Below are 9485 nucleotides of genomic sequence, written 5' to 3'. Positions count from 1 at the left end.
GAACCAAAGCAAATGGATGACGTGGCACCAAGTTTTGGGGGTCCTCTGTGACAAGAGTGCCACAAAACCTAAGAGCCAGGTTCCATAGGACGGCGATTCGACATACAGAGACCTAAAGGATTGGAATATCATCAAAGAACTAGCCATGGATAGGGGGTGTGGAAGTTAGCTATCCACGACAGAACCATGACTAGGTTACAAGATCTTATGGGTTTCAACTCTAGCATACCCTAATTTGTAGACTAAAAGCTTTGTTGTTCTTGTGTTCCGGGCTGTCTGTCCGAACAATTGGGGCAGCTATGGGGACTCCCCTTGGATATGCGCTGAAGCTGATCAAACTTTCCATGACCAGTATAGCCAGCTCCTAACAGCAAGCTGATAACCACCTCATTCCTGATAACAATTCACTATTCCATAGGTCTAACCCACGCCAAGCCAAAGCGACCGACTCATGCTTATACAATGATATACCAATCCAGATGTCAAGCAGCAAACTGCTCCATTTTGCACCAGTCTTCACAATTATTGAGACATGGTACATGTCCAGGGACATCCATTATTTTCTGCCCGATCAAGTCTTTGCAGTAGTAACCAGAGGGGATATACAAGTATTAGCGCTGAGATGCACTAACTTATATGGATGCTTTTAGCCAATCCTAACTGATTCAATCTAGAGAACCAACACAAGCCAAGAGTGTGTTATGAAAATTTTAACCAACTCACTAATAAAAACCATTCAACATTATATATTCATGCGCTAAACTAAACCATGTTCAGAAATAATTAACATCAATCCTTGTTCACACAACCCTGGTGGTGGGGGACGCAACTCCTGTGCATCGATCATGAGACCTATGACAGATACGGAGTAATTGCTAATCCCCTTCAACATTGCAATACAGGCCTTAATTAGTGTTGACGAGTTGTAATTGTCATACACATAACATGTTCAGAAATAATTAACATCAATCCTTGTTCATACAACCCTGGTGGTGGGGGGCGCAACTGCTGTGCATCGATCATGAGACCTATGACAGATACGGAGTAATTGCTAATCCCCTTTAACATTGCAATACAGGCCTTAATTAGTGTTGACGAGTTGTAATTGTCATACACATAACATGTAAATTCCATAATTTTTGGAGGACTTCCTCCACATCATGTGTATCTATTATTAGAGCTTGCACCCAAAGAAACGTCGATAGGGCATCAGACACCACAAGCAATGTGCCGCCATTTATTATTGAATTGGAGAAATAGATAAAATGATAAATATTGTCGGTAGTTCGACTTCCCACTAACACTTGCATAGGAAGGACTGACCATTAGTCTTTTTGCTGAAATAATTCACTTCTGGTGACTCTTATTTTGGTTGATTGGACCTCTGCTTCAACATCATTAACAACTCCCCGGCATTTTGGAAATCCACAATAACAAGGAAGCCGTTGTTCATTCGAAACAAACCTGAATAAAGCATATAAATTATTGGTAAAACTACAACGTGAGAGAGACCAAAAGCAATATGATATTCAGATCTGACCTATAATCATAGGTCAACTCTTCCCATGGGTCTATATCCCGCTTTGCAAAAATGATGATATGCTCATCCCCAAGAACACTTATCACACGCGAATAACAATTAGGCTGCAATGATGAAGAGATATCATGAAAATTGCCTACCAAAATACCATAAAAGCAAATATAAGATCAAAAACTAAAAATGGTAAAGATTAGACTAGAGTATGCCAGCAGACAGCTATATGACGAAACCATTCCCATCAACCTGATCACTCATGTACTCCCTCCGTCCAAAAAAGCTTGTCCCTCAAATGGATGTATCTTGCTAGATACATCCATTTGAGGGACAAGCTTTTCCGGACGGAGGGAGTATGCACTATGCAGTAACGCAATACAACAGTATGTCATCATTAATAGTAGTGCCTCTGAACTGTTAGAACAAACAGTTTGATATTTAATAAGCTGACACAACATAAGGCCAACATACAAAGTGTATGGTAAAGCTGATTATCCCCTTATCTTCAAACAAGTATAAATTTTTCATAACTCGTTGTGAAAATTTATTTGCTTCAAAAGAGACATCCTCGTGCCAATTGTACTATATTCCTTTTTCATGACGACTTCTTATTTTGGTAAAAAAAAATATGGCCAGAATAGGCACAAGTAATGTTCAACATGAATTTCCTCAAAATATACCCCATTGTCCAACCACCCATATGTACAGTATGTAGTGGCCCAGAATTCGAAGAAATACCATGCCAAGGTTATACAACAATTAATGAGAATATAATCCATACTCCTCAGCACATAAAAGATATGAAGGGATCTGAGCTGCTAACAAAGTGGAAAGCACATGCATAGTAGACCAAGATTTTTCTTACCTCGCATGAGTGATTGATCAAATGGGCTATGCTTCCTGCTCGTGTAGCGTCAATAACACGCTCATCATCTATCCTGAACATGTATGTCCCAGCACCCTGCATGGAGTTACTTTGAGTAGTTAACAGATTGTAATTACTATCCAAGTAGAGCATAGTTAGATAACAGGTGTTTTCTACCAGTATCATGGAGGCATGTATACTGAGCTAACATTTTGAGACAGTGGGTACCAAGCTGGACCATGTGTACCAAATATAAAGAAAGTTAATTCTAACATACATTGATTAGTGTTACAGTGACAAGCATGCAAGCAGAACCTATTAGATACAAGAGATATCCATTTATGACTGACCGTGAGAAAATATATGTATGGTCTATAATCTTCTAATTTATGTACAGTACTGTCGGAATTTTTAGTCCTCTATTGACCCTTCATTCAATCCCTTTCATTTTCTTTGTTTAACCAAATCGGGTACATGGTTCTCTCCTGACGTTTTCGTCCCTCAAATTCTTTTCACCAATACTTCGATTTAAAAGCTACTACTCCCTCTGTCGCTATTTATATGGCGCACACGTTATTCGAGGTTCAACTTTGACCAAAAATATGTGGGTTGTGTCACAAAACGTGCACCATTTAATTTGTACGTATTAAAATGCAGTTTGTACATTTTTATTACATATAATTAATATATTATCAGTGAAATTAATGGTCGAAATTTTATCACAAACAACAAGAGTGACATGTAAATAGGGACAGAGAGAGTACCAGTTGTGAGTTTGGAGGGGGGGTTGGGGTTGAATTTCATATATTTGCTAAAATCGACAGTTGGTTTTATCAGTTGAAGGTCTGTTAATTCCAGATGTCATGAATATATTAGAATGGACAGTTGGTACCAGTTGAAAACTGGAAGTGCTCCACTTAAATGCTTACTTTTGTGAAGTTGAAAGTTACCATTCAACAACCTAAAGGTAGGAATGGGTTCTGTGTTCATTCTTGTCTCCACTGTGCCGCTGGCCAGCAACAAAACCATCGCTAGACGAAGGAGAGGCAGAGCGGGAGGCAGCAAGAGGGAAAGGGGCATGACGTGGATACTAGTGGCGTCATGGATAATGGTCAGAGCACACAGGGTCAGAGGACGTGTGGGAAGGTCTCCACACCCATGCTCATGTAATAATAGCTGACACCCATTCAACATAAGATCATCGTACAAGCAACCATATTAAAAGCTGCAAAATTTTGTTGTGCATATTGACGTATCAACAATTCTGAACACCCAAAAGATGTAAATTCCAAACAGAACTTACCACCAAAGAGTTGTATATACGCCGCTCTCTAAGGTCTGATATCGGTGGCCTAACAAGCTCCCCTATGTATTCGATCATCTGAACAAGTAGATACAAAATAGAGAATTTCAGAACATTAGCACAAATAGCATCACAGTCATCTTCAAATAATCGACATATTTTACTGTTTGCAGTGCTATCAGGCAGTTACAAAATCTTCCCTAAAAGAAACCCATCTCCTTTCCAGAAGCGACCACAATCTATAAGGGGAAGTTACAGAAACATACCATGTCTCCTGCCTTGTGTGCAACCTTTGCAAAAACACCAAACCCATGAATTCTTGATTTTCCTGCCAAGAAAAATCATAACATAAAACACAATTCATAGAAAGCATAAATCAGAATCCCAAACTAATACTAAGTTTCAGTTATAATCCACCCACTGGCATGTCTCATTATAGAGCTCATGCTAATATATGCACATGTTTTCACCGGACAGATTTATACCAAGATCGTATACACTTCCTATAGATTTGACTATTATTGCAGAAAATGATTCATCTAGCATCCACAAAAGAGTTAACAGAACAGCATAAATGATGAAGCAGCAGTTGATAAATACTTATATGATACAGTATGTGTAGTAACCAATTAGTGTATTCAAGTTAAAAGTAAAAAAAGATGCTTTGCAAATAAATAAGACCACAAAACACACTTTTTTTTCTTCAACAAGATAATAAAAAAGAAACTAATCATCTTCAGAAATAATGCTATGGAGATGCCATTGGTTCAAAGATTAGTGAAACTCACCAAAAGCTAGTCTCTTCCTGAATGTGGCCTTCATGCTTTTATATTTTTCAGCCATAGAAGACACATTGACAGAAGCTTCTTGTGATGCAGCATCCAACAAGGCGACTGATTGAATTGGTTCACAGCTAGTATCACAGCCTACTTTATTTTGGCAGTAGCCACTAACAATATAAGGCATGTTCTCCACATACAAACGCTTTACAGAAGCAGTAGCTGTAACTTGAGGTTGTTGTTGGCCTCTTCTCCGGTGAAAATTATAGGGCTCTGAACAAAGGAATGAGTAAACAGAGATGTCACCGAGGAGCGAGAACAGCATAGATAGGTAATCATAAGGATAGGAGATCGTCTACTAATAAACAAACATAGCCTTTCAAGAACTAGGCAACCCCATCCCATAAGACTTCAAGATTCACTTTCAAACCAAAACAATAATAATAATAATAATATCTGAGCAACAAATCTATATAAAAAAGCTGAACAGGAGAGCAAAATTCAACAGGGCATATTGTTTAAGGTGTTTCTTTTGTGAGGATAGTTAAAAGTGACTATCTTAATACACAACCAAAATGAATATGTGCAGAACTTTTGGAAAGATGCTAGTCAAATAAACATTGCTATTACCAGTCCTTGCACAACCAGATGATGAAGCCGCGTCTGTCTGAACTAACTGAGCAGGGTTACCAAGATTACTTTCAAGAGATGGACGTTCAGTAGATGGTTGTCTGTGCTTCTTGCAATACGAGAGTAGACGAATACATGGGTCCTCATCCTCCTCAAGTAACATGAGATGGATTTTGTCATCATCTTCAAGCTAAAATTAACATAGTACTAATTAAGGTATAAAATTAGTCCCCGAGAAAGTAGGGTCACTTACATTGAAGTAATTTACCTCAACACATAGATCAGCAGCACGTGCACAGAGCGGGTGATATGCAACTCGACAAGTAGGATGTGAGCACTACATTGATGCATGGAGAAGGGTCATAATATATTATAGGTGTCACAACATAAGCTTAAACAGTTCCTGAAGTACCTGTATGCAAGCTCCATAAGCAACTGTACAAATGCTGCATAGAAGTTTCCAGCGGTCCTGGAGATAACTTAAAACTGAAAATGTTTCTACAAAAATGCTCCAAAAACTGTCACCTAAGTCAAGAGTGGAAGGGGTGAAAACCTTGTTGATTTTGCTCAATCCATCAATGGGTTCCATTCTCTTTACATCTTTTAAGCATGTTTCTGCAACCAATATAAGATTAATAAGAAAACTAAAGTATGTCATGATATGATACCACTAAGAAAATATATGGAGTGGTTAAGTTATTATACCAGGAATCCATATTGCACATGCTAGATGAGCCCAACGGCCATCTGTTGTAGGTTTCATTGCACCCCCTACAAACAGAGATTGCATCTTATAAGTACATAGACTCGCTTTGCAAGAAGTCCAACACAATTGTATACCTGTGACAGGACATAGGCAGCATCGTGGGGACACGCGAGGTGCCCCAGGTCGGCACAGGTTGCATAACCAAAGTACTCCATTCAATGGTTCTAGTTCGCCATAGCACCGAGCATGAACCTGAATCACGTTAAGGCTGTCAGGATTTGTTAATACTTATATTTGACAATATTCATGGAGTTGAGTGATCCTGTAAGTGTATACCATCATACGGCACTTGTCACATTGTAAGAACAAATTGTCTTCATACTCCTGGAAGGCAAAAGAGAATTTAAGTAACTTTTCAGTTTCATTACTTGCATTTTGAATAAGCATGAGAATAGGATTAGGATCATTTACCTCATCCATATCACAAACACTGCAAAAGTCTAGATCTTTCCAATTAACATGAACAGCTCTGTAACCACGGAGGGTATCCCCACCATTTTCAAAATACTTCAAACACGACCTTGCATTTGGCAACTCCTAACAAATACACAAGTAACTTTGAAGTTAACAAAGATAAAGGATGGTATGCATTATCTAAAGCATACCAATATGAAGTCAATACAAAGAAGAAGGCAAAAGCCCTGACAGAGAATGGCATCACTACATGGCAACAATGATTTCCATTTTTCAATGAAACTTGTAAACACGCATCTACAATATGTGCATCAATGCTTTCACCAAAGACAACTCTTTTTTTGTGGAAAATGGTAGGAAATGCTGGTAAGGCGAGCACGGTAGTATCAAAGCATAAAAGTAAATTCACCAACATAAATGATTTATTCAATCCCAACCTCAGGGTGAACAAGATAAACAAAAAATATATTCTCCTTTTTGTCCATGAGGAAGAATTCAGGCATTAAAGAACGCATTGGCTCTTTCCTGATCATAATGTAATACTAGTATGAATGAACAAAATATGAATTTGCAATAAATGGTAATGTCTCCTTATCCAACAAAAGGGCTATCTGAAGCAATGGGAAGCATCGCCAAACTAAGTAAAAAAAGAGTGTTGACTAATTTGAAATACTAGGTTGACGGCTGAAGTGTATGGCATCAGCCAATCACATATTCACAGAAACAACAAAACTTCCAATCCACAAAAGTCCAGTACCAGATACATGGGTGGGTATAAATCAAATAACCAATAATACTGAACTGAAATACAAATAACAAAAGGCCATAGACAAAACTTAGACTTACAGAAATGATTATCAAAACAAATGTGCATTTATAAAAAAAACAAAAGACCTTTCTTAAAGATGAATTAATTGTCTAGCACCAATGCACTGCCTAACAAAAGTAATACTGATAAAATGAAGCGTGAAAACCATGAAAGCTATTTGTTTAAAAACCTGAATAAGCTGCCTAATTTGTGGGTTTGAAAAGCCAAACATGTCAGAACCAGATCTCTGACAAACATTTCCTTCCAGTTCCGAGGTAACATTGCACTGTTTTTCTTTTATCCTGCAGTATATCTCCTTCCAGCATGCATTAGGCGTAGAGCCATCAATCTGGTCAACAAAAGACATCATGTTAGTAAATGTACAGATTCCGAACTGCTGAATTTGTCAAAATGCTGCTATATCCAAGGCATATCAAGAGGGTTTCGCTGATAATCCTAAAATATGCTCTTTTTAATGAACCGTGCAGTGATCATTCAGAGCAGCAAATAAATTGGCTGATTTGAGAAGAGACTCAAGTTTGTGGTTACTGCACTGTGTTGCACTGAACCTATTTTATAATCTGCTGCAGAAACTTAGCCAGCGGAAGTAGGAAATACTGAAATAATCTAATGAGAAGATGATGCAACACAGCCAGGAATATATGAAGGCAGCTATTTACTGCAGTTCAAGGTACATTTAATCACAATGCCACCTAAGCGAGCTATTATTAGAGCATCATCTACAAGTATAGTAAAGCAAACATTCCATCACAGCATCATGCAACATGCACAATGAGACGAGGACACTAGCTTATATATGTGAATTTCTTCATAATAGTAAACTAAACTTTAGCAAGTGATACAGACAGCAATATTCATTGTGACAACACAATGATATTGCTAAGAAACTATCATCTGCATTGGTCCTTAGGATATCCCTTCCATACATGGCAATGAAACACAACATCATGATATGCTTTACGCCTACGCTTAACACTAAAGATTCAGCAAAATGGAGTATCAACAGAAACAGGATTGGTACTAGTACAAAAATTTCAATCTGCTTACCTGCAATCCATCTTCCGAGATCACCCTAAACAACGGTCGTGCTTTAATATCTGAATTCCTCAGTACTTCCATTTTGTAAGATGTTACTAGGTGTGGATCTGTGAAAGTATTACAGTGTACTCGTAAAACATACTCTCATGAGAGTAAACTGTTCCAAAATGGAACTCCAAATTTCATGCAAGCTTGATGACAGTCTGGAGCTGAACAAATACCTTTTACTGATGCGAACTTCCTGAAAGCAGTATACCCTTCAGGCCATATGTGCATTTTGTTATGGAAATGGTCTGAATCAGATACTATCCTGCCTGGAAAGAAATTCACACAATCAGGTTTGTTATACACTAAGAAGAACGAACAAAGGAGGAAATGCAGACGCATATAAACATAAACATGCAAAGCTCAGTCAGCACCAAGAAAAGAGGTCAGCAGAAGATATACAACAGCATAACAAGATGAATATGACAAATAAGAGCTCCATAAATGCTCGAAGGCAATAGTGTCATCTTAAGTAATGTTCAGAATGATTTCTCTGATGGAAACCTTCTATGCCTACATTAAACACAATCAAAATGGAGTTTCAATGGTATAATTTTTATGGCACATAAAGTTAAATGACAAAATATGAAGACGCAACATAAATTGGGATGGAGGGAGTAAATGGAAATCAATTATTTCTTTTGAAGGGTTATGGGTAGGAAGAACAAACTAAAACAGATCAGTGTTTTGGATTATTGGTGCTAGTGCAATCTGAACTGCATCATCCTTGAACATATAACATAGGTTCATATCTCTGGAACAGATATAATTCCATTTTGAGTCGACGAGTCGTTCTGGGGTAGCGACTCTTGACTAGTTGTGACTAGTCAAGAAGACTCATGGTCGATGAATCGACATGCGACAAGTCGACATAAGTTAAGCAATAGGTACAATAAAATTACCAGAGTATATGTATACCTGGACATCAATAAAATTACCATAGTATATGTATATACTTATTAATAGTCTGTAATAAAAAAATTGAGTCGTTCGACTCGAAAACCACGACTAGTTGCGACTCATCCAACTAGTCGAGTCGACATCTTGAGTCAACCTGCCAGTTATGACTCGTCGATTAGTCGACGACTAGTCGCTCGACTCAAAAACAGTGCTATCCAGAAGTGCCAAGTCTGCTTGTGTCTCCCACCAAGGAAAACTTGCATAAAGCGGCAGCATCGTAGCTCAAAAGGGCAGTCCAAGATTCAAGTGAGAAACAGGGTATCCGTGAGATGGGTAGGATGGACATGCTTCCGGAGCATTTTTGCATCTTTAAACTTATATT

General features: G+C 38.1%; 1 protein-coding gene across 1 annotated transcript in view; it reads right to left on the bottom strand.

Moving 5' to 3' along the window:
- LOC119301122 (histone-lysine N-methyltransferase TRX1-like) overlaps window positions 1–9485 on the bottom strand; it is an 18011-nt gene that overhangs the window by 5584 nt on the left and 2942 nt on the right. Inside the window, exons 8-24 of the mRNA XM_037578027.1 lie at window positions 8380–8475; window positions 8168–8265; window positions 7290–7448; window positions 6289–6414; window positions 6154–6201; window positions 5952–6069; window positions 5817–5882; window positions 5665–5726; window positions 5524–5580; window positions 5380–5448; window positions 5112–5301; window positions 4491–4754; window positions 3969–4030; window positions 3703–3780; window positions 2400–2495; window positions 1541–1644; window positions 1324–1464 (exon numbers count right to left, since the gene is read on the bottom strand). Coding sequence (XP_037433924.1) covers window positions 1326–1464; window positions 1541–1644; window positions 2400–2495; window positions 3703–3780; window positions 3969–4030; window positions 4491–4754; window positions 5112–5301; window positions 5380–5448; window positions 5524–5580; window positions 5665–5726; window positions 5817–5882; window positions 5952–6069; window positions 6154–6201; window positions 6289–6414; window positions 7290–7448; window positions 8168–8265; window positions 8380–8475 — 1832 coding nt within the window. The 3' untranslated portion in view covers window positions 1324–1325. The remainder of the gene's footprint in view (window positions 1–1323; window positions 1465–1540; window positions 1645–2399; window positions 2496–3702; window positions 3781–3968; window positions 4031–4490; window positions 4755–5111; window positions 5302–5379; window positions 5449–5523; window positions 5581–5664; window positions 5727–5816; window positions 5883–5951; window positions 6070–6153; window positions 6202–6288; window positions 6415–7289; window positions 7449–8167; window positions 8266–8379; window positions 8476–9485) is intronic.

This window comes from Triticum dicoccoides, chromosome 5A (assembly GCF_002162155.2).
Source record: "Triticum dicoccoides isolate Atlit2015 ecotype Zavitan chromosome 5A, WEW_v2.0, whole genome shotgun sequence".
In the NCBI taxonomy this organism is placed as follows: Eukaryota; Viridiplantae; Streptophyta; class Magnoliopsida; order Poales; family Poaceae; genus Triticum; species Triticum dicoccoides.
This window is presented reverse-complemented; position numbering and strand designations above follow the sequence as displayed.